The 25,700-nt window shown below is 39.5% G+C and overlaps 1 protein-coding gene across 5 annotated transcripts in view; it reads right to left on the bottom strand.

The window, feature by feature from the left end:
- Positions 1-25,700, bottom strand: part of TBC1D22A (TBC1 domain family member 22A) — a 5,448,426-nt gene that overhangs the window by 3,543,349 nt on the left and 1,879,377 nt on the right. For all 5 annotated transcript variants that reach the window (XM_044088378.1, XM_044088376.1, XM_044088377.1 and 2 more), the window contains one exon: positions 18,167-18,281. In XM_044088378.1, coding sequence (XP_043944313.1) covers positions 18,167-18,281 — 115 coding nt within the window. The remainder of the gene's footprint in view (positions 1-18,166; positions 18,282-25,700) is intronic.

Genomic DNA, 25,700 nt, shown 5'->3' on the forward strand with positions numbered 1-25,700 from the left:
GCACCAGATGAACAAAAGCCAGCCCTTCTGATGCTGATAGTAACAAATTCACTGGCACCCAAGAAGAACTAAAATTGTCCTTGAACTTTAGCTTCAATGTGTTTGAATTTGTATTCAGAAGTACAATGAGTGCACAACCTGTTGAAATCCACACTGTAAAAGCAACAAGCAATGATGCGTGCATTCACCTTTACAAATAGGCTTCTTAATATCTAGATTTCTTACATACCTCATGTTTCTTTGACTATACTAAAAGACCGACCTTAACTCATAAATAATTCAGACTGCTGTGAGGGATTGGGTTTCACATTGCTCTTTCTTAAAAAATGTGCCTTGACCTGAAAACTAGCTGTGAAAAACATTAGTATAACACAATGAGGTTTACTGATGATGTTTTCAAATTGAACACGTCATAGGCTGAGACCACTATGTACTATTTTTAAGCCTAGCTAATTCAAAAAATCAAACCCTGCAACTTGTGTCTTTAAGGTAAGCACCTTACCCTTATGCCAACCTCCCACCTTTAAAGTTTATTCATAAATCTGTCATATGTAAGTACTAGGCTGTACTTGCAAGTTATTTTAAGTCTAGCTAATTTCTCTTCAAATGTGAGAATCATAAGGTAAACACCTTAACCATTATACTAATCCCATAAAACATTTTGAACTACCTGTATTAGAAACCAGGACCATCTGTATTGCAGTCCTACACTTACACCTGCTGCCACAGGCCTAGTAAGGGGAGAGGGGTTGGGGGGGGGGGGTTGTTGTACACACATACTGGTGGTTTGGTCCTTTGATAAACAGTTACAATATAGGGGGTAGGATGGAAGAGTATACTGGATTATTCCAATATGGTCATGGGAGATAAAGTAAACTACATGTGCAGTTTGACTGATCATGTGTCTACACATTCTCAGTTGTGCTGTTTATAGTTAGTTCCTCCTTTGGTGGAATTCTTTGCCATTGAGCCCCTGTTCATTATTTGTAAGGAAAATTCAAACAACTCTAGAAAAATGCTTTTGACCTAGTAGTGGGGCATCTTCAGAGCCTTAAAATGTTGTTTACGGCTTAAAATGCCTAGTGTGCTTACCTGGTTACAAATGAATTAAAGAAAAGTACACCCATCAATGAACATAAATGGTCCTATGATACTCCCACATGATCATCAGCAGTACTAGAACAAGAAATGTGATAATAATGAGTCAGTAGAATGACAGGCATACAACATGCACAGAAATTTAAAAACAAAAGAATGTATCCCTACTGTCTTGAGTGCACAAGGGAAAAACGCCAATCTATCTACAAGCACTGATTCAGCTATGGCAAGAAAAGTCTACTGAGGGGTAAAAATATATAAACAGATAAATAGATACATGGATTTATAATATTGGACATCTAAACATGTAACACCTAAAGTTCAGAAGTAAATACAATAACTAAAAATAAAAAAATGCATCTTTTTTGCAGGGGAGCAAGCCACCCCTTCACCTCCTATACTCCCTGCTAATGATATATGCCATCTCCGAGATTGCACAACAATAGGGAAAAAGCAAATTTCCCAAATACCACAGCTCAATTAACTGATTTTCAAGCAGTTGTATCTGCTTTATCACTACTCTATGTAAAAATACATTGATGAAATGGATGATGTCCCAGATACGGTTTTATGTTATAAAATTGAAACTTTAATCATTGAATATCTAATGTTCAAAAGTAAAAAAGTGACAACCAAAACCAAAGAACATATCCTTTTGCAGTATTTATGCCTACCAAGAAAATTACTAAGTATGTCAATGGGCATAACTTAGATTTATATTTTATGGCAACTTAAGTTCTTAACTGCAGGGCAAAAGAGAAACACTATTATACAGGCCATAAGCAGAAGCTTGAAACTACTGTTCTAATATGTGGCTATAGTATCTTTATTACTTTATGGCTACAGAGAAATATGAATTTGTAATTCAGTGTACAACTTAGATACAGTGTCTGAAGGAACCACTCTTTCCATATGGGAAAAACAGAAAAAAGTACAATTTGAAAGTAACTGATAAAAGTGCAAACTTTTTGAATCGTGAAATCCAAACGGATAAATTGCTTTGGAAAAATAATGCATTTGCATCTTGGCTTATGTGGAATATTTAAACAATGCGTGTGTGCATACAATAAAACAAATGTGACATGTAAAAAATATTTAGGTAAACCAAATGTTGCAATAAAAACAAATGTGGGCTGGCTTTAGTCCAAAATACTTTTTATAATAAAATATAAAAATATGAATAATAACCTGTCAACAGTAGCAGCGTCAGATATACCCATTCCAAACACAGCTAGGAAAGGTTTTTGTACTGGGGGTCTGTTACCTACACATGGTTCTGATACACATCTCTCTCTTTTTATGTGTGTGTGTGTGTGTGTATGTGTGTATGTATGTATATATATATATATATATATATATATATATATATATCTGTATAAAACAAAGTACAAGTCCCATTTTGATGGTTACCAGGATTTCATTACTAGTTTTTAGGTTTATACAGTTCTTGAATACTATTTCTAGCTGCATGCAAGTATCACAAAATATGAGGAAAGGTATACAAGTTAAACTTTGATTTTCAGGTCTAATATTGGTGTATAAACAGCTCAAGTGAAATCATTTGAACAGTATGGTATAAATATGTACTTGCAGAATTTAAAGGCATGTTTCTGTACAGTATCATAAACATTATTTCAAAACATTTAGGCACATGAACAGCATGCCTGCTGCTAATGTACACAGCAAATTAAGTCTTCCTACAAAACAAGGACCATAGCAACTGCAATGGTAAGTACCTCAAATTTTCCCATAGCTCAAGGGGGATGTGTTTTTATTTGCCATATATTTATTAGCCTATTACACCTGGAATATCAATTCTCTAATTAGATCTCACTTGAATTTCATATTTTAATTAGGAATGCATGTCTATCAGTGGCAACAGTACTGTTCCAGGTTCATTATGAACATTTCATTATCTCCCAAATGAGGTGATAAGAGGTAGGAGCTGCATGTAATCTCAAAAGTGGTGATGTTCCCTATTCAGAGAGTCTGTGGAGCAAGTAGCAGCTACATTCATTAGCAGCTTAGCAATGACAGACCTGCTATGTTATAAGAAATGAAAGACAATAAAGGGAGAAGTAAAGCCCTGAAAATCAGTAAGGATAATCTTTCAGCTACCCAAGGGCTCTCTGACCTTCTGTGTTAATTTCAGAGATAATTCATCATAATATTAATGAGTGAAGCACATGTGTTGAACCCTGGCACCTAAAAATATATTATGAAAAATCTGACAGTATTCTACCGATGCTCAAACGAAGAGTTACAAAGTAGAGGGGAAAAGAAAATGCCCATCTGCAATATTCAGCACTGGATAATTATTCAATCAGCTATGGAAATGGTACCAACACTGCTCTGACTAACTCTTTAACAGCTGGCTAGAAAGAACATTAGAGTTCCTTTGCAAATTATTCATAGTCATTAATAATAAATGCTTCTTTCAGATGTCTAATAAGCTACATTACAGCCTTAACAGTTGAAAATTCCAAAGCAGTACATGCACAACTGCTTATTTTTTAACAAATCTTGTAAAACACAATAAAATAACTACTTTGAAAGCCATCAGTGTACATTTGGCAATGATATCACACTGAAAGTGCAGCAATTTTCTATTCATTTAAGATGGGATTAGTATAACGGATTATTCAAAATGGTGTTTGAAAAGTAAATTAAGATGTATAAGTAGCCGGAATAATTACTATGTATTGGTTTTAAAGCTGTGAGAAATATCCTTGGACTTTATATAGGACAAATACAGTCAATTTACGGCATAGAACAGGCCATAGGAGATGAACTTAAAGAATTAGAGACCACCAGGAGCAAAAACACTTTCTCAATTTTCCTGTATCCATAAACAATAATTGCTCCTCTTTTTGATTAATTACAAAAACATAGTCTTTTTTATTCATAAAAGACAAGACAAGCATAACACAGTTTGGAAAACAAATGTGCAAACCTAAAAATACACATATGCTGATGTCTTTAAAAGGACAGTGCTGATTTTAATTTACCTCACAGTAAGGAAAAAAAAAGAAGTTATGTACCTAGCATAACGTTCCATGTTAGTTGTCTTCTTCTCACCTTCTTTCTTGCTGGTTGGGTTCGGAGCCGATCCTCGGCTCCAACTCGGCCATCTTCAAAAGCTCGAGAGCTGCTTACTGGCTCGAGGCCACCCCCTATCCCATGATGCTTGGCGCTAGATACCCAGATCTTGTTTGGTAAGTCTAACTGCCAATGTAAAAAGGAAAGAATCCTATCCTATAATATATAAAGCCTACCAGTGAGGCTACTAGACAGAGAGGAACAGCCAGAGAAGACTCAGCCAGTGAAAAACCATAAAGGACTCTTCTCGGTCCACTAGGACAGGGGGATGGAGGGTGGGATGCAAGAAAGAAGGCGAGAAGAAGACAACTAACATGGAACGTTATGGTAGGTACATAACTTCTTTATGTTAAGTTGTCTATCTCGCCTTCATTCTTGCTGGTTGGGACAGCGTCCCTAGCACCTAAAAACCTGGGTGGCTCATCGGAACCAACTCTTCAGAACCACGGAACCAAAATCAGCTCAGCTTCTGGAGAGCACATCCACTTTATAATGTGAAATGAAAGTATGTGGGTTGGCCCACATAGCAGCTGTGCAAATAGATTCCATGGGCAACCTAGCCTGAAAGGCGACAGAAGTGGCTAAAGCTCTGGTGGAATGACCTTTTGGTTTGACAGGCAACTCTTTGTTCCTCAGTTGATAGATAAATGTGATAATCGCAGTCAACCACCTAGATAAGGTTACTTTTGAGACTGGAAGGCCTTGTTTACCCTGAGCATAAGAGAGAAAAAGTTGGTCCGACTTCCTGATGTCCTTAGTTCTGTGCAAATAAAAACTTTGTTGCCTATGAACATCTAATTGATGCAATTTATATTCCGCCCTGTTGGAGTGGTTGAGAAAAAACACAGGAAGGTCTATGGACTGATTCAAGTTACTTTCTGAAGAAACCTTAGGAAGGGTTAGTCCTGAGAGTAACCCTGTCATTATGGAACACTAGGTACGGAGGATGGGTACAAAGAGCCTGAAGTTCCAAAACTCTTCTGGCTGAAGTAATAGCTACCAGAAAGAGGGTTTTCCAAGATAAAAACTTCAAGGAACTGGATGCTGCAGGTTCCAAGGGGGGCAAAATTAGAGAAGCTAAAATCAAATTTAGATCCCACGGAGGGGTAGGATCTCTCACCGGGGGCCTGAGCAGGGTGGTGCCTTTGAGAAAGGCTTTACATAGTTTATGAGACATGATATTATTTTCCGACAGGCCAATGTGAAAATATGAGATTGCAGCTAAATGAACTCTAATTGTAGCGGAAGCGGAACCCGCATGAAAGAGTTCCATAAGAAATTCCAAAATATGGTGTACAGGGGCTGAAAAAGGGTCTATATTCTTGGCCTCTGCCCAGGAAGAAAAACGTTTCTACTTACTAGTGTTTTCTAGGGGTAGACTTGTGCGGTAAGATAATTTCGTGCACAGAGGGGGAGATATCAGGAAGCCTGGCTAATGTCGGAAGTGGAGCAACCAAGCAGTGAGCTGTAGAGATTGCAGGGATTGATGCAGCCCACCCGACTGATGAATCAGGAGGTCTGGAACTAGGTCCAGAGTCCAAGGCTGCTCGAGAAGATGATGATGCAGGAACGGGAACCATATCTGTCGAGGCCAGTACGGCGCAATGAGGATCATTTTGCAACCCAATGCTGTAGCTTTCTGTATTAGCTTGGGAATTAAGGGAAACGGAGGGAATGCATAAAGAAGTCCCTGAGGTCAATCGTGGACTAGAGCATCTCTGGGGGAATGTCCGGGAAGTGGAAGGAGAGAGAAGAAATTGCTACATTTGCTGCTGAAGGGAGTTGCAAAAAGGTCGCAAGGTTGACCCCATTTGCGGAAGATTTGGTCCGCAACTACCTGATTCAGAGACCACTCGTGATGCATGAGAATTGCTCTGCTGAGCCTGTCTGCTATGACGTTGGACTTCCCAGGGATGTGCGCTGCGATCAGAAACCGTTGGGAAGAGATCACCCATTGCCAGAGTCTGAGTGCCTCTCGACATAGGGGGTAGGACCTGGTTCCGCCCTGCTTGTTGATGTATCATACTACCGACATATTGTCCATTTGAACTGCAATGGTCCTGGTAGGAAGAGAGTCCTGATGAGCTTGCAACGCTAGAAGCACGGCCCTCATCTCCAATACGTTTATGTGCAGATGGTACTCGTGAGGTTGCCAGATGCTTTGGACTGTCCTGCCCTGATAATGCCCCCCCCCACCCGATCAGGGAGGCATCCATGGTTACCGTAGCAACTGCAGGTGATGGGACAAAGGGTCTGCCTTGAGGCACTGATGTGGAGACCATCCACCATGCAAGGTGCTTTTTGCATGCTTCTGTGATCATAATCATGTGAGACACAGGAAGCTGCTGGAAGGACCATTGGGTGAAGAGAAGCTACTGGAGAATCCTCATGTGAAAACGAGCTAGAGGAACGAGCACAATTGCTGCTGCCATGAAACCTAGAGATTAGAGGATGAACCTGGCTTGAATTCTTCTGCATGCTAATAAGACCTGCACATGTTGGCGAATTACTTGTGTTCTGTCTGGTGGGAGGCTCACCAACATGTCCATTGTATTTAAATTTGCGCCTATAAAGGTGATAGACTGACATAGCGACAATGCAGATTTTTCAAAATTTATTGTGATACCTAGCCTGCAGCAAGTCTGGATAGTGTAGTCTCTGGCTAGCAGAAGTTGATGCCTGGTGGAAGCAGTGAAGAGCCAGTCGTCTAGACATGGAAACACCTGGAATCCTAACCGTCTGAAATGAGCAGTAACTACTGCCATACATTTGGTGAACACCCTGGGGGCTGTGGTGAGACCAAAGGGCAGAGCTCTGAATTGATAATGACTGGCTCCCAGCCAGAAGTGTAGGAATCTTCTGAAGTGCTTTTCCATTTTGATGTGGTAATACGCATCCTGAAGATCTATAGAGCACATCCAACTGTCCTGACCCAGAAATGGTAGAATGGACTGTAGCATGACCATCCGAATCTTGGTTCTTCGAACAGACTTGTTTAGTCTGCTGAGATCCAGAATGGGTTTCCAGTCCCCTGTCTTTTTTGGTACCAAAAAGAACCTTGAGTAAGTTCTGGATCCTTGCTGGTCTGCTGGGACTTCCTGGATGACTCTCTTTCTTAGCAGTTTTGAATTTTTTTTGGACTGCTTGATCCCTTAGACTGGGTGGAACATCTGTAAGGGACTGGTTTGACAGTAAGGGAGGGCACAGAAAAGAAATTTTGTAGCCTCCGGATATAAGGGACTGTACTCACCTGTCTCGAGTTATCTCTTGCCAAGCTTTTGGGTACAGTGATAATCTTCCCTCGACTGCCTCCAGAGGTGGGCAGCCGGGCAACCCTTCAGGGATGCTGAAAGGGCTTGTGAGAGAAGGATTCTCTGCTGCCCTGGTTTTGCGGACCCCCTCTACCAAGGGGGTGGCATCTGTTATTGTTCCCTCCTCTGCCCCTGGACAGGAACTCACCACGTGTGTCTGGCAAGGCTCCCTGGGATTTCCGGAACCACATCTTTCCACTCTTCTGACCTTTGGGATAGGGCCTGGATGTTGTGGAAAAATGGACTCCCACAGCAGAGAGAGTCTTGCCTTCCTGCTCACACCTGGTAAGGTATCTTTCACCTGTGATCCAAAAAGAGCGGATCCATCAAAGGGGGTATTGGTGAAAGACACTTTGAATGGTTCCGCAAAGTTACATAGCCACATCCAAGCGTGCTTCCTCAGGGCAACGCCTGTGCCTTTGGCTCTACTCGCACCATTGGTCGCATAAGATATGAGCCTCATGGAGGAGTTCACCACTGAATTTAGAGTCGCCAGCTGGGAAGCCATCTTAGCCTGGGCCCCCTCAGCTGATGGATCTTGGAGAGTATCTCCAAGCTCTTTAAGGAGATCCCTCTGAAGACAGGTGAAATGGCACAGATAATTCAGGGACCTCATGGAGAAGGTCGCTGAAGCGAACATCCGCTTCCCGTATCTGTCCATCATCCTAGACTCCTTATTAGGAGGATGAACAGATGAAGAAGTTTCGGCTAACTCTTTTTTCGTGGCCGCTGCAACCACCATGGCATCGACGAGGACGCCCTTCATCAAAAATTCTTTGTCCTCTGGAGCCGTTATGAATTTAGCAGGTCTCCTAGGTGTTGGTTCCACGGAATCTGGAGCCGACCACACCCTTCGAGCCACGACAAACATTAGTGGGTCAAAGGGCGGAGACACCCAGGAGGTGGAGGGTCGGGAGCCAAACACATCCAGGAATACCAACTCGTCCTCAGAAGGGGCTAGGGTAGTAAAGTTCCCCCTCTGCCTAAGCATCTCAAGGATGCCCGAAAAGGGTCAGCACACTCATCACCTCAAAGGCGTCCTTGCCAGGATGCAGAGAGAGCTCCGGTTCCGAATAAATCGGAATCCCTCCCCGCACCAAGAGGGATGGCTCCGAGGCTGATGTGGAAGCCGAGCTCACCTGAGCCGAAGCCCCGAGGGGGAGAATTGGGTCAGACAAGGGTCCGATGCCACTCCTCCTCTCGGAGCCAACGAGGGAGTCTTGGCACCCAGATCCCTCTAGGGACGGTACCATGGAAGGGATTGGAGCTGACGATGAAACCAAAAGACAAGGTATCAGAGCCGACGGCTCCATGACTCGAACCGCAACGAACTCCGGCTCCGAGCTCAAAGGAGTCGGAGGAGGAATATCTGTAGACGTGGGCAGAGCCGAACCCTGATGAGGGGGGCTGGATAACATTTTTGCTAGGGCCTGGGATTTTAACTGTCTACTGACCACTCTTTCCACGTCATGGTCTGAAAGTCTCGAGGACCGAGAAGAGTGGGATGAGTGGTGACTATGCTCTGAATGGAGCAAAGGTGATCTCGGAGCCGAACGTATTGACTCCAGAGAAGGAGACCTAGATCTTTTTCTACTCCCAGATGGCTCCGAGGAAAGTGTCGGGGCCGACTGGGAGGGAGAAACCTTGGTTCCAGCCGGAACCAAGATAGGTGGTACCGTTTCACCTAGCGACAGCTCCGAACTGAGAGCCGAAGATTTAGGTGTCTTAGAAGATTTCACTGGCTGAGACTTAGCCAGTGAATCTTGGGGCTTAAGTAAACCCCGCAGGATCAACTTGTTTTTGCGCTCCTGCAGGACTCTTGGACTAAATGCGTGGCAAATCGAGCAAGAGTCCTGCAGGTGCACGGTGCCCTGACAATAAACACAAGAAGTGTGCCCATCTGTCAGAGACATCTTCTGACAGCATGAGTCACACTTCTTGAATCCGGACGGCTTGGGATCTTTGGACATTCTGAATAGAAACCAAGGAAAAAACCCAGACACAGAAGTTAAGGTTAAAATACCACAAACACAATAACTACTACTACCAGAAGTAAAACTAAACTAGCTAATAAACACTATAAACAACACTATGAACTATATATATATATATTTTTTTTTTAAGAGAGAAAGACAGAAAAGGTTATCTTCTAACTTAAACGGAAACCTTTTGAGGTAAGGAAAGGGCTAGAAAAAGGGGGGAAGGGGAAACTCTCTAATTAAAACAAGTTTCTGAAAAAGGGAAGGAGTTCAGATAGAAAACACTAACAAACAATAGTTATAACTAAAAATGGAATTCTACACTAAACTAACAGTTTTTATGACAGAAAAAAACTAGTAATAATATGTTTTATACGACCTGAGCCAGAAGAACAACCTCGCAGCAGAAGCGGCAAACGAGATCTGGGTATCTAGCGCCAAGCATCATGGGCTAGGGGGTGGCCTCGAGCCAGTAAGCAGCTCTCGAGCTTTTGACGATGGCCGAGTCGGAGCTGAGGATCAGCTCCGAACCCAACTAGCAAGAATGAAGGCGAGACAGACAACTTAACATACAATAATATATATAACAATATCATATCAGAAGAAATAAGGAGGAAATATAGCACACACGGTAAAACAATTTGTCTGGAACAGCCAACAATTTGTCTGGAACAGCCAACAATTTATGGAAGAAATTTTCAAGGTGTATGGTACAGAACCTAAAGACACATTATACTAATTTGTATCAAAAATTAAACAAAGGAATAGACACTGTTTACAGAAAAATCAGTGCTACACCAGACTGCCCAAATTAATTATAAGAAACATTTTAAGATGAATAGAGAAATGATGACTGCACCACCCAAAAGAATAGCATTAAAAAACTTGAAAAGATGGGAAACAGTCTGCAATAGTATGTGAAGTTGCAGCCTTCATATAAGCATACATACATGTGTGTGTGGATACATACAGCAGTAGAAAGTCTGATTATTTAAAGAAGGAGATCTCAAAACTGAATGTTCAAACAGTGCTAAAACGAACATCTTTCTTCTGCAGAAGGCTCTGTCCCCTACATCCTCATAACTACAAGACACAACATGGAGTTATGGGCCATCATTCCCACCACTTGATCATGCAAAGAGTTACTGAAGTCCTTCATTCAGTGTAATTTATTTGTATTTGTTCCTTCGCCCAACATGGCTTTGACCCAGCATCAATAGATTAACAATCCTATTTACTGCAAATGACAACATGATAACCTCTTGGGGCTGTAAGAGGTCTTAGATCTACGTTAACCACTCGTTTCTAACTAACAAATTAGAAACAACTCCACTGCTATTTGGTTCAAGGATTACATATCAAAGACAGAAATAACTGATCAGTATCATAACACTCACTCTAGCAAAGGAATCCTCAGGTGCTCCCAGGAAATTTAGTCTTTCACTTATTTATGAACTCCAAATCCACTGCAAACACATTAAATAAACATATACAGTTATACATCTCTTGAAGCACTGAGATGAAACTCGTTGCCTCAACAATAAAAAGTATTTTACTTGGGAAACACTGCTCAGTCTGTTTGTTTGCAACATTAGTAGCAACCCTTAGCTATCAAACAAGCATAAACTCACACACTATCTCTTAAAAGAAAAATAAACACACACACACACACATGCTTTGGGGGCAACTTGCATATTGTGTACTGCAGCAGTAGCTGCAGGGTTTGGGAGGATGGGAGGGGAATAAATGCCTTACTTCACTGCTGATTGGATAACAGGAAGTACACTGGCCTGGGGGCAATTAGCATCCACCTTTATTGCTGGGTAGACCCAGGCTGAGGTGGCTGAAACCAGACCTTCTGACTGTAGTAACAAGTGGTCCTATGGACATACATAAAAGAGGTTATGAGTGCAGCACAGAAATATTGGGACTGCACTCTCTTCAAGGCTGCCTGTATGTCGGTATCTTCAGGAGAACAAATGGGCTGATGGTTGGCAGGCATTCGGGGGTGCTTAAAAGTATACAGAAAAAATGCATTGCTTTTCTGTGGAGTAATGACATAAATATGGCAAAAACTGTAGTATGAGCTATGTATGAAGCATTCAGATAAGCAGCTCTCTCCTGCAGCTCATCTTTCTGTCATCTCAAGTTTGAAGAAGGATGAAATGGTAGCATTCTCATTCAGTTTTGAAAGGGTACCAAAACCAAACACTACAGATAAAATACAAATGATACTGTTCAAAATATGGAGGAAACAGATTACATAGCTGATCAAATGACAAAATGTAGAAACTGTAGCTACAAGATGCAACTTAACCGCAGTTAGTGAGACCAATTATACTACTAACATTTTAAGCATACATGCAGAGCAAGGAAGATTAAAGAAAACCTGATCTGTATTAAAGGGAGCTAAAAACATGCCATGAAAATTGTCAACTGAATAAATAAATGAAAGATTCAACTACCGGTATCTCAGTGTTAAGAGACCAAGCGGTACCCAAAAATATGTCTACCATTACCACCTCATAGTTATGAGTAAATTATGGAGTTCAGTGCTACAGTCAACCAAAAAAAAAAAAAAATGGACAGTTGCTAAGGAAATGCCAAAGGCAGAGACAGTGACACGTGTGTACCCTGTAATTAATGCAGAAAAGACTGATCTAGGAGATTATATTACTCATGTGAAAGTTGCTCTTTGCCCTACAAGTGCCTGATTGTGGACTAGTCTGTGCGAGATGGTACAGACTAGCAGAATACCCACTTAAGTTGTTTTACGTGGGTACATACTTTAGTTAATCTATATCATACATGCTACAAAAGAAAGAGACAATCTTAAGAATCCCAGCCACATTAACAAAGTGCTGGCTTTTGCCACATAAAGCAACAAATTCAGAGCATTTGCATGACATGGGGAAGTAAAACCTACTGATAATTGGTACAAAGTGGGAAAGAGTTTGAAAGAAATAACATAACAGAACATTCTCAGGAGGATGTATGGTCTAAAGTGGGTCTATATTAGATTGTCGAAAATTTCGTAGAGTGAATCACTATACATCAATACCTAGTGATCAATCTACGAAATAATCGAAAATCTAAAAAAAAGACAAAAAAACACAGAAACAAAGTAAAGGGTGTAGGCAGGGAGGTCCCCCGCTACTTTAATATACCAACTCTAAGATCGCACTTCAGTGCACTACAGTGCGGAAACGGAAGATTTCCATTTCCTATACTGTAGCATGATCTCAGAGTTGGTATATTTAAGTAGCGGGGGTGTGGGGGTGCAGGGGGCTTGCCCCCCTGCCTACACCCTATATGTTTCGGTGTTTTTATTTATTGATTTATTTTTAGATTTTCGATTATTTTGTAGATCGATCACTAGATGTCGACCTATAGTGATTCGCTCTACAAAATTTTCGAAAATCTGATATAGACCCGTCTAAAGTGGCATGAATGGTTAAATAAGATAAATCCTTGAACCTTAAAGAAAATTTTCCTGAAGTAAGACAAAATAATACATATCCATTTCAAGTCTTAAAAAATGGCTTTGGAATTCAACCCAAACTTTAAAATGAATTAAAAAAAACAAATTCCATAAAACGGAAATGCAACAAGGAAAACCAGCAAAAACAGGATATGTATAAAATAACAGCAAAACTGAAATCAAAACTAACCAGCAATATGCTGCATTCAAAGCTTGTGACACTACATTTCATAAACATCACATCCAAATAATAATGGTACATGATTTCCTGAACGACACTGCATTAAGAACTTAAGTGACGTAAATCAAAAAAAATATATATATATATATATATATATATATATATATATATATATATACACACATACTTGTAAGAGTATTAAAAAAACTCAGTAGATCAAAATATTTTTAATAACATTAAAAACAGTAAAAACATACCACATAGAATGTGTAAACAATGACTAATATAAACAAAACTGATACATAACATATTTAGTAAATTACAATATTTATATGCTAATAACTGAAGATATGATTCTGGGCTAAATATTATGAAACAAAATTAATAGTAATGCCCTGCCTCAAAGGATATAAAATATTTCTGCAACATGGATTCAGTAATAGCTGCTAAATACATATGTCCCTTCCCCTTAATTCATTTGAATGCATGGCTCTTTAGCCAGCAAACTGTTCATGGGATATGTACAAAACAATATGTGATGAAGTATCCCACCTATTCTTTTTAAACTATTCATTCTGGTCTCTGCTCACCCATTCACCCACAACCATCAAGACATCTTCAAATGGTCCGTTTGTTCCTCCTGCAGTCCTGGCAATAGAAATACTTTGGAGTACGAAGTGAGAACCAGAGACACTATCCAACATCTGGAGAGATTTAAGGAAGTTTTTTATTCCCCAATATCATTTCCCAGTTAGCTAGCACGCACAGTGCAGTACCTGGCTGTGACAAGTTACTACAAGTGTTCAGGTTTCTGTATCAGGAATGTCAGCATTCTATGACCCAGCTTGCTTCCCTTGCATGCTTCGGCACTGCAACACAGTGCTGGATCTTCCCCTTTTCCCAAGCAGAGCTCTACAGTATTAACTAAACTGATTCCACCTCCTAGGATCAGTAATTTTACCTCACTGCTCAATCCTATTCCCTCAAAGTAGCTTCGCCAGTATCCAGGCTGCTAAGCAAACCCGGAATATTTGGTGAACAGTCAGGACTCCAGTCCTTTAAATGATGGTACTCATTCCACAGTCTAAGTGATATTCAGAGTATGAGAGAAAACACAGGGTCTATGTCATTGTGACCTTTTAGGGAAACACAGAAATGGGCGCTCTAGATTCTAGAATGTACTTCCTTTCAGGTAACTTGTAAAGGAAGAAAAGTATGACATGTAGTAGATGCCTCCTATACTGGTCACCAGACGTTTCAACCCCTCTTCCAAATAACTGCGGTAGTATGACACTAACAGTCCTCTAATCTTGAACAAACACTTTGTTTTTAATATCTCTGTCTCTCTTGCTCTCTTATCTTCTTCCCCTTGCTGCTATTACAACCAACAAAAATCGGGTCTCCTTTAAAACACTGAATTCTCAACATTGAGACCATAACATTGAAAATTCAAAACACTGAAAACCCAAAACAATGAAACTTCAGAACACTGAAACTTAGCTTCATAACATTGAAAACTGCATCGGCTCTGCCCCCCCCCCCGTAAATTAAATTAAATATACCAACTCCAAGATTGCACTACAGTGGAAAAAAGTTAATTTCCTAACCTCAGTGTATGGTGACTGCAATACAGTGAGGTTAGGAAATTAACTTTTTTCCACTGTAGTCCGATCTTGGAGTTGGTTTATTTAATTTATGGGGAGTGTGTGGGTAGACCCCCCACATGGGGGGTGCAGGGGGGCTTGCAGAAACGTAGTAGAAAGCATGTTTGTTAGTTAGGTGTTGTTACAGGTGAAGGGGATGTTATTTACATGTGCGTTGTAGTTTTCAATGTTATGAAGCACACTTTCAATTTTCAGAGTTTTCATTGTTTTGGGATTTCGATGTTTTGGCCTCAATGTTTTGAATTTCAACATTATAAAATTTCAAAGTTTTGAAGTAGAACCCAAAAATCATATATTTTTGTCTCACTGTAAAATTTGTATATTGAACCCCATGACAAAGTTAGCGACATTTCTCTCTCTCTCTCTCTCTCTCTCACTGCCTTTCATTTACATGTTCCTATGTATTAACACCCTCTTCCCTCAAAGTACACCAAATGTCAAGAGTCCTCATCCCACTATGTCACTAGCAGCAAAAGTCATGCACACACCTGAGGCTTCATTATCTGAAAGAAAAGAACCATGTGGTCAACCATCTCTCAAGGCTCCTCTTTTTTTTTTTTTTTTTTTGGGGGGGGGGTGAATCTCTCTATCCTCCAACAACATTTCTAAATATCATAGCAATAGCAGTCATCCTCTGGACACCAGTTGCATCTTGTATTTTTTTAAACATCTTAAAATAAATCTGACAATCAGGGTAATACAGTGCTCCAAGATTCATTGAGGATTCAATCCATGCAAAACTGGGAGCGACCCTATACTCCCAAGAAAGACGAGTAAACTGAGAGGCTTTCAATCCTTCTCCCGAAAGCAACCATTCTACTGAGCAGATCCCATTCCACAAGCCAGGTTACAGTATAATAATAGAGAAACTGGGGTGAGCATGTCATTTGTTTATGTTTAAGCAAAATGTCAATTAATAACTGGTATGTTAATACTGTTGTAGCATCACCTGAATTCGTCTAACTTCAGCTGCTTTACCTGTTGGTCTTTCACGCTCTCAAACTTCTCCTGCCTTACTTAGTCTGTAGCAAACTTTTTTGTTCTTTGAAGGGAAAATGCACCTACTACAGCCTTCATATGCCATAAAACTCAGTTTAACTAAAACTATGACAGTTCCTTTTGCAGAAAGACCATTAACATATGGCTGTCTTCATCTGGGAAAACCTCATGTCCATTTCCATTTGTTGGTAATGTACAGAAAACACCAGAAAAAACACCAAATAAAACAGGAAAGAATGGAACTTTAGCGCTCAAAAACAGTTTATTAATGCTTTTGTCTAAAAGACTTCAGAAAATAATATGTATATAATGATGTGGAATGCATAGAAAACCCAGAAATTGTGTTCAGTATGATCTTCCTTCTTATTTTTTCAGCACTTTTTCTGTTATTTCTTTTAAGTGTTAAAGTTACCCCTCTAAGAGGAAGCCTTCAATGTCTATCAGAAATGCAAATGGTTAACAGCTGAAAACCCCACAAACCCACAATTAGTTAATGCTATTAAACTCTTGCTAATAGTGCGGTGGTGGTGCTGCGGTAGCGTTGTCACCTCACAGTAAGACGTTGTCCTGTTCGATTCTCAGCTAGAGCGTCTTCTGTGTGGAGACATGCGTGAATGGGCATACCTTCGTTGAAGGTTGTGCGTCAGGGCTGGCAACTCAGCACGTAAAAATCTCCTGCCAATCATTAGCGGACCGGAGCTCCGCTGTGGAGACCACTAACCGGGAAATGCCGAAAGACCCAACATTAAACTCTTGCTAATATTTTACTCTTTAGGACAAAACGTATTCCATGTGCCTTGTCTTACTTAGTCTGAGGAGGTATACATGCTTAAAAAGTAGTTCCCAGTGCTACGTACAGATATTTGAGTGTTTATGTGAAATAATAATATATCTAAGAACTGCATAATGTTTTTCAATGTTCTGTTAGGTTTTCTCCTGATGTCATGGTAGCTAAAATAGTTTCTAAATTCAAATTCTAGCTAGTTAACCCTACTCCCCACTTGACAAATAAACCCCCATTCAGTCTTGTGAAATGGTAGGTAGAGAAGTATTTTGACACTTCTTTTGCTGGGTTGTACCATTCTAGTTAATGAACATGTTCAGTGGCCGCTTTGCTGTTTGTTTCAGCAGCTGGGTGTCATTCTTAAAAGTATTATAAGCAATATTACCACCATTACATTTGCCTTCTGATTGGCTTATTATGGTAGTCCATGGTGTAATAAACAATAAAGCATAACAGCTTAAATAGTTGAGACTTGCAAAACATTGGAGGCAAAGGGATAGTACATATTCTAGGAATAATAAAACTGAGTTTCTGACTTTTACCTGCAAGGTGCACAATGCTAGAATGAAGACTTTTCACTGAACATTCAAGACTAACCAGCAAACTGAGACTTATTAACTGCAGCTCGGGAACAGTATTCTTACTATAATCTGCAACTAACTTGCTAACCACCTATCAGTACAGCATTTAAAAATGTTTTCATATAGTCTTATTAATTCCTATTAGATGCGGCGTAAGAAACACATGGGCACATAAGTACTCTAGAAAACCTTGTATTAGAGTATACTGATTACGCATTCACGGTGACTGGACAAGTACATGCTGGGCACTTGACACTAAATGCTTAGTGCACTACACTTCCCGATCACCACACTTTATAGGTAAAGTACTAAGACTACACTAAGAAAAGCACGCTTTGATGAAATTGCAAATGTGGAGATGATTCAGAATGCAGACATTTTATAGAACATAGTATGAAACATGTAGTTTCATGTAAACCACACCAGTGATCATTTAGGTGGAAAAATATATAACATAAGGCATCTGTACTGAATCAATGTTATGATGCATTAGTTACATTTCTAACTCTTTACTTAAAGTTATTCAAACTCATATTAGCTTTCTTACCCTTTGTGCCAAAGAAAAACACGAAATAACACAACTCTAAGATATGCATGGAAATACATTAAACTTTGTTTAGTATGGTTTCACTGAATTAATTAAGCAGGGTAAAAATACCGCACTGATATTTAAAATACACTTTCACTTCTATAATTCTAACAGTGGCTAAGCAGAAGGCTTTCTTTGTGTCAGTGATGTCTGCATTTTGATATATATATATATATATATATATATATATATATATATATGTAAAGGATTTCAGCTTTATCACGTATTTCGAAATTTCTTCAAAACCATGTTTAACACAAATGATGCTTAATAGATATTTATAAAACAGTGTTTTCATCTTCCTGTAACTGAAATCGGTATTTTTAAAAATAGTCTTTATGGTATATGAAAGGAAGATTTCATGCAAAAAAAGAGCATAATGCTTATATCAAACACCTACCTATATATTCAAAAGCAAAGACAACAAAGAAGGGAGTCACAAGGTCATTTATGCCTTGAACATATCCACTTGCTGGATGGCGGATTGACCATATAAACAATATACGCTCAAAGATCTGAAAAAAGAAATGGAGGAATTTATTTAAAAAGGGTTATAGACAGTTAAAGTAATTATAAAAATATAAACAAATACAAAAATAGCTTAGAGAATCACATAGTGTCAAAAGTCTTTTAAATTATTTTCAAAATGTTTGCTCTGAATCATTTTACCACAAACTAATAGTTGCCTTATAACAGATGCAATTTTAATTATAACTGAGGCATTTTTGAATAAAAAATTGGCAGAGTTTGTACAGATTTTATAAACCATATTCCTCAACTGGTTCTTGAACTGCAGCTATGCATTTTCATCTTCATTATAAGAAGTAATGTGTCAATCTTTTCTCATGATGTTAAGTAGTACAAATCAACAAAGGCCCTTAGATCAACCTAAATCAAATATTTATTTCATTTATTTTACATTTGTTGACCGGGATAGTCCGACTGGAACCATGCCCATTTTTAGAGGAGGCCCGGGGAGAAAACCTCCAAAGGTAGTTACAAAAGAAAACATAGATAGTACAAATTAAGCACAGTTTTCAGACTCTGAAGAGACAAGTCATACCATCTCACAAACCTATGAAATAGTTTAACAAATTACAACACAAAGAAGTTGCAGGTGAAATAGTACTGGTACACAAATATAACTAAGATCTAGTCAGGCTTGGAGCAAGGACATAACCAATGAGAATTGAAATACTGCTTGAGGCATTTCTTGAAATGAGTTAGGGTTGTCTCTAGAGTATTATCAGCAGGCAGTGAGTTCCAAGTTTTAAACAGAGTCACCGGCTGAGTTGTTGGATTTGACAGTCTGAACTACCTGTCTATCAGATGAGCGAAGTGGTCTGGGGTTGCAGTAGGGGTACATAATGTTTTTAACTGCAGGTGTTTTTTCGGGTTGGTAAAGTACATTATGAGCCACTATAAGTTGACTGTACTGAATTAGCCTGGGCAGTTCTAGCCAACCAAGATTATTTAGGTTTGTACAGTGATGTGTTCTGTAGGGCAAGCCAGTGGCGAATCTAGCTATGTGATTATAGCAGCTAGAGAGTTTGTTAAGATCAGTTTTGTTTAAATTGGTAAGTAGAGGGGAGGCATAGCAAAGGGTAGACAGTAGATGAGTGTGGGCAATGGCAGTTCTGGCATGTGGGGTTAAGAATGGTTTAATCCTATATAGTGAGCAGAGTTTTTTGTTAATGGTTTTGATAGTTTTATTGACATGCATATCAAATTTAAGACTGTTATCTTTACGATAACACCTAAGAGTTCTGTAGAGACATCCGGGGAGATTATGGTCCCATTATTAGACTTAATGGAGAAAGGTAATACTGAGGATTTTGGGTGGGGGAGAAAAGTAGTAGCTCAGTTTTGTTGGGGTTTAAGATCAGACGGCAGTCAAAAAGCCAATCTTCAACTATGTTAAAAGTATCCTGAGTTAGTGTCTGCAAATCTGGCTGGGAGGTGGCACAGCATATCAGGGTGGAGTTGTCTGCATTTTGAATGCAGTTTGCTTTTGGGATGACAGCATGGAGGTCATTAATAAAAATGGAAAACAAAAGAGGTACAAGTATAGACCACTAGAGAGTTGGGTAGGAGGTTGGATAGTTTATTCTGACATAGGACGGCTTGTTGCCTGTTACTCAGATAAGATTAGAACCAGTGGAGAGAGTGCTTGTCTAAGGAATTTGTTTTCAGGGTGTAGATGAGTAGTTGGTGATTAACCACATCGAAAGCCTTTCAGAGGTCCAAAAAAAGGGCTGAGGATAATTTGTTGTTGTTCCTGTTATACTTTATAGCACTGGAGAAGGTGAGGAGGACTGAGGTGGTACTAAGATGTGGCCAGAAGCCATGCTGAGAGTTAGCTAGTAGGTTGTTCTGGATTAGATAGTGAAGTAGCTGTTTATGGATACACTTTTCCATAGTTTTAGCTAGTGGTGACAAGATAGCTATGGCTCTAAAGTTAGATACTGCAGTGGAGCTTCCACCTTTATGTAGGGGTATGACATGAGATATTTTCCAGATGGGCGGGACTTTAGCTTCTGATATGGTACGATTGATTAGAATGGAGATGAGATATGCTATGGCATCTGCAGCTTTTTGCAGATAATCATCAGGGAGATGATCCACAGATAGGGTAGTAGGTTTTAATTTTTTGATTAGGGTACGAATACAAGATGTAGAGACCAGCAGGAAGCTAAAGGAATGCTGGGTGCTGGGAGTGGTACCCTGGATGTTAGAGATGTTGTTGTAGCTGGCCAGCTAGGGCCTGGATAGTCTCAGTGAAGAAACTACTGAAGGTATTAGCTACAGCCTCTGGTAGTTTGTCAGTAGAGGCTGAGAGAAATGGTGTGGTGGTTTGTCTTGGATGCAGTAGTTTGTTTACACCTGCCCAAAACTTTTGAGGGTTATTTTTATTTCTCTGCTGGAGATGTAAGTAGAAGTTTTTTTTATCTGATAAAATGGATCTTTTTGTCTCATTATTAAATTGCCAGTATTTAAATTGATGTAAAGGGGGCTTTAGTGGTACACCATGTGGCCCATGCCTTGTTTCTGAGTATGATTTTTGAGTTGGTGTCTTTAGAGAGCCATGGTGCAGTTTTTGTTTTGGTCCTAATGGAGTGAACAGGAGCATGAGAATTAAGGGTGGTAAGGAATTTATTACAGGTTCATAGGTAAGTACTAGGCTATCTGCCCGAAGGCATTTATAAGCCTAGCAGGAATGTGTTGGCTTTCGCCACCCCCTTAGATTAGTTCCCTGTGCCTTTGTCCAGCAGAGCCACTGAAGTGATCCCTGGGGTAAACTTTCTGTTTCCCATCCACTCGTCAAGGTTTCTCTTGAAGAGGGTTAGCGAGGAGCTCTGCCTAATGTAGATTGGAATCTTGTTCCAGAGCATGGGAACTCTCTGGGACAGGAATCTCTCTCTCCAGCACGTCCTATTTATTGTTGTGGTGAGGTTTAGATCCCTGGAGCATGTGGCTGGAGGGGATATGGTTTTCATTAGGTGGAGCATGTCCATCAATTCTGGGTTGGACATGGCCTTGTATGTCAGGCAGACATCACCTCTGAGTAGGCGGTATACAACCGAGTACAGCTGGAGTTTCTTCAGTCGAGTTGCATAGGGCATCTGCTTGAGGCCAGTGATCCTCTTGGTGAGGTACTTCTGTGGTCTTTCCAGTTGTTGCAGGTGTCTTGTAAGGTACATCCCAAATGAGGCATTGTACTCTATGATGGGTCTGATGAGTGATGTGTAGAGGGGCCCAATGACCTCTTTCAATCTGGATGCAAACCCTTTTGTGATTAGGTGGTTGTTAAAGTAAGCAACAGCTTCCTCCAGGGGTAGGTATTTTAGGGCCGACCAATTGCTTGATTTGAGCTCATCTTGAAACTTGCTAAGATTAAAGCTCTTATTATTTCTAACTGCTCTGTAGGTGGGCTGGTGGGGATGATTGATTTTGTGTTTAACTATAAAGGTAAAAAATGATCACGGAGGTCATCAGGGAGGGTCCCTGATGTATACATTTGAGGATGACTATTGATTAGTATCCAGTCCAATATACTTTCTTTATGATTAGATTTGCCTATCCTGGTTGCGGTGGATATAACCTGTGTAAACCCATATAGGTTTACATGGGTAAGTAGGAGATTCAGTATATGTTAAAATCTCCTAGTACTATGGTTTCTTGGGGATAGGTATTAGCTAACCAGTGGAGGATGTATTCTAGGGTATTGGTATTATTCCCTGGGGGAATGTACATGCTGACAATATTTATACATTTGTTTTGTTAATCTGCAATTTGGTACAGAGAATTTCTGCATTACTGACCTATAGTGACATTTAGTGTAGATTCAAAGAGAACAGATACCCCATCTCCCTTCCTAGTAGCATCGTCAAGTCTAAGTATGTTGTAGCCAGGTGGAAAACCTTCATTATCTGTAGTTGATGGCTTTAACCAGGTCTCAGACACAGTATATCAGGGGAGTGATATTCTAATAGGGCACGCAAATTATGTACCTTATTGTTAATGCTTCTAATATTTAGATGGCAGACCAGGAGGGAATTGGGGGACCTATTTATGGATAGTATTTTGGTAGGATTGTTAGAGTAAGAGGTAGAGTTATCAAGGGTGGTTGGGCCAGGGTTTGGGTGAATGTCTCCATCAATTATGAAGTTATAATGTAAGGTAACAATAAGCATCTAGAATTAAGTTTTAGTTTTTGATAGTTTGGATTTTGAGCTGATGTACCTAGAGTTAATAGGTTGATGTTTTTTGTGGTTAAGGAGTTGGAGATGGGACTAATTATTGGGTGACCTTCCATGTTAGATGTAATGAACTCCTAGGTAGTACTGATTTTCATAAGTGGAGAGGAGCTATGGAATTAACATAAGGGATAGCAGAGAAAGTAGATACACTGTATTAGATGGTGACATAGTACGTAGCAGAGTTATAGTTTTTTATTATATTTTCACCAGGATATGGAGGAAGGATAATAAATGGAGGAGGGAGGTGATGGGCTAAGTTTAAAATGAGAAGTACAATACTGATTGGTTCTGGAGGGAAGGTGTGGTTAAGTGGCTATAAATTTAGCAGTACTATGGGCAGGTGGAAATTGGGGGCAGGGAAGGGTGCATAGCGAGCCCAAGCGCAGCATGGGCGAGTGGAGCATGGCTTAGCCAGACACAAAGATCTTAGAGCCTGCAAATATAAGGTAAGTACACTAGGGATTTATAGTAAAGCTTTTTAAGTTCTATTTTACTGGTTAACGTGTTCCTTTAGCAATTTTAGGGGTATTTCCATTTCCAAAACAGAATTCATGCTTTGCAAGACTGCCAATATATTAGAAATAGCAGGGTGTTAGTCACATCAGTTTTAAATAAACTTCTGTCTTCCAACACAGAAGGCAGGTCTGCTGTAAATTTAGCTTTGGTGTCATTAATAAATTACAGGGAGGGGAAGACAGAGCATGGGCAAGCAAGAAATGTTTCACATTGGGCTCATTACTTAAATTGTAAGCATTGTCTAAACTGCTGTGGTATTAACTTTATGGCACCCAGATACTGCCTGCCCATATCATTGAAGTTTGGCTAAATGTATAGTAATTCAACAAACTGTCACTTTAGCAGCTTGATAGCAGAGTGATAAGCTATGCAGTACAGTACAAATGAGCTCATAAGCCAAATCAAGGATATTACATGGCCAAAGATGATCATACAGTCAATCTTGACATGCTTAATTCAATCCTCATTATAAGCATAAGCAACTTATTCAAGCTGAGCAAAGAGTCAGACTTGGAGGTCAAACAAAACCAATGGCAGCAAAATGCCTTAAATAGGTTCACAGGCAAGTACTGAGCTATCTGCCCTTGTGGGCCATTTTAAGCTCACACAATTTCTTTTCCAAATATGAGAATCAGAACCTGTACCTTGTGAGTGTGAGGTTAACACCAAAACCATTAGGCCAACCCCTAACCCAATGAGCAAAGAGATGAAGAAAAACTTGTATGTACATACAGACTCACATTTATATATATATATATATATATATATATATATATATATATATATATATCTATATATATATATATATATATATATATATATATATATATGTATATCTCTATATATATATATCTATATATATCTATATATATATATATATATATATATATACACAAGATGTCACTATGAGTCAGAGATCTTTAAATGTAGCAGTAACCTAAAAAGCTATGCTAAATCAAGCTGAAATATCCTGCTTCAAAAAGCAGCAATAATTTACTACTTTCTAACTCATATAAGCCAACTATTTGTACTTAAAATTCTTTAAATACATATATATTCTGGCATCTGGTGGGAACAGGGCATTGAAGCTTGTTCTGGACAAGAGGGGGGCTCATGTACACTCACTCTGACACTACATGCACATCTACTGGTAATGTGGAACACTCACAGAGGTGGAAACGAACTACAGCACCAAGATAAAACTCAAACAAGCAAGCACAGGGAAGACATCCAGACTCAGCAAAGAAAGCAGCTCAGCCAAGACTTGATCTGGAAAACACCTTGCTGTGAGGTGACAATGCTACTCGATATATCAATGTGCCACTTTAGCTGCACATTTATTATTTAAAAAGAAAACTGCTTTTTATTACAAATGTACTTAATGTGTTTAAACTAATTTAACAGTTGGGCAGTGTCCCTGATTTGGGCCTTCTTCTCTTGATTATGCTTGGATTTCACTGATACTTGAGGTAACAGCTTGAGCTAAGATTTATGTTTTTAACAATAAAATATACTGTCTACACTGCATCTAATTTACTGATGAATTTTTACTCTTTCTCAATAAGAAGTTGAATATACTCAAATTATGATCTAGAAATAGCACTATGCTGGATTCAAAAAATGTATGTATTTCTCTTTGTTTACCAGGAAGTTCCGACTGGGGTTTATCCCATTTTCACTGGAAGCCCGAGGAGAAAAGTTCCAGATATTAGGCAAGCACATTTAAAGAAAAAAAACTGATGTTTTGTAAATTACATTGAGTTTACATGAAAACAATTAAATTAATACATTTTGAACACATTACATTACATACAATAGCCTATAAATTAAGGGAATACATTTTTTCATGAGGTAGTTGGTTACAGAAAAATGAAATAGATTGACAGTGGATGTATTATGTGATGTGTTTATCAGTTGGAAGTATAGAGAAGGGTAGCAAAGGCTGCAAGGGATTTAGCAGGAGGTAGAACTTACGACATGAAGCAGCAATATGAAACATTAGGTAGACTGACAGAGCTTGTTTAGACCTGTATTATAGAAAATAGAAGTAATGGTAGTTAACTGGGAAATGGAAGTTTTGTAGGAGAGAAAATAGGTGGAGGATGGAGTGGCAGTCTGTAGAATAAATATGTAAATGACAGTTGCATATTGTAAGATTTCTTAGTGACCGAGACATTAAGTTACACGAGTAAGATTAGTGTACAGAAAGGGAGTGTAAATTTGATGGTGTAGTTTAGGTTGAATATGGGGGTAGTTAACCTAGGGTAGTGCATAAGCAAAAGCAGTTATTCAACAGGTTCATAGGTAGGTACTAGGCTATTGGCCCTAGGGCCTATATAAGCCTAGCCAAAGGTACCCTGGCTTTCGCCACCCAAGAAAATTATTTTCCTGTGCCACTGTTGAGCAGAGCCACAGAAGTGATCCCCGGGGTGAATTTCCTATCTCCCATCCAATCATTAAGATTTTTCTTGAACAGTGCTAATGAGGAGCTTTGTTTGATATAGATAGGTAGTTTGTTCCAGAGTATGGGAAGTCTCTGGGACAGGAATCTATCCCTCCAGCATGTTCTGTTTATTGTGGTGATGAGGTTTAGGTCCCTAGAGCATGTAGCTCGTAGGGATTGGGATTTCTTTAAGTGGAGCATGTCTAAAAGCTCTG

The sequence above is a fragment of the Protopterus annectens genome, chromosome 11.part0 (genome assembly GCF_019279795.1).
Source record: "Protopterus annectens isolate FY-2018-M chromosome 11.part0, PAN1.0, whole genome shotgun sequence".
Taxonomy (NCBI): Eukaryota; Metazoa; Chordata; order Ceratodontiformes; family Protopteridae; genus Protopterus; species Protopterus annectens.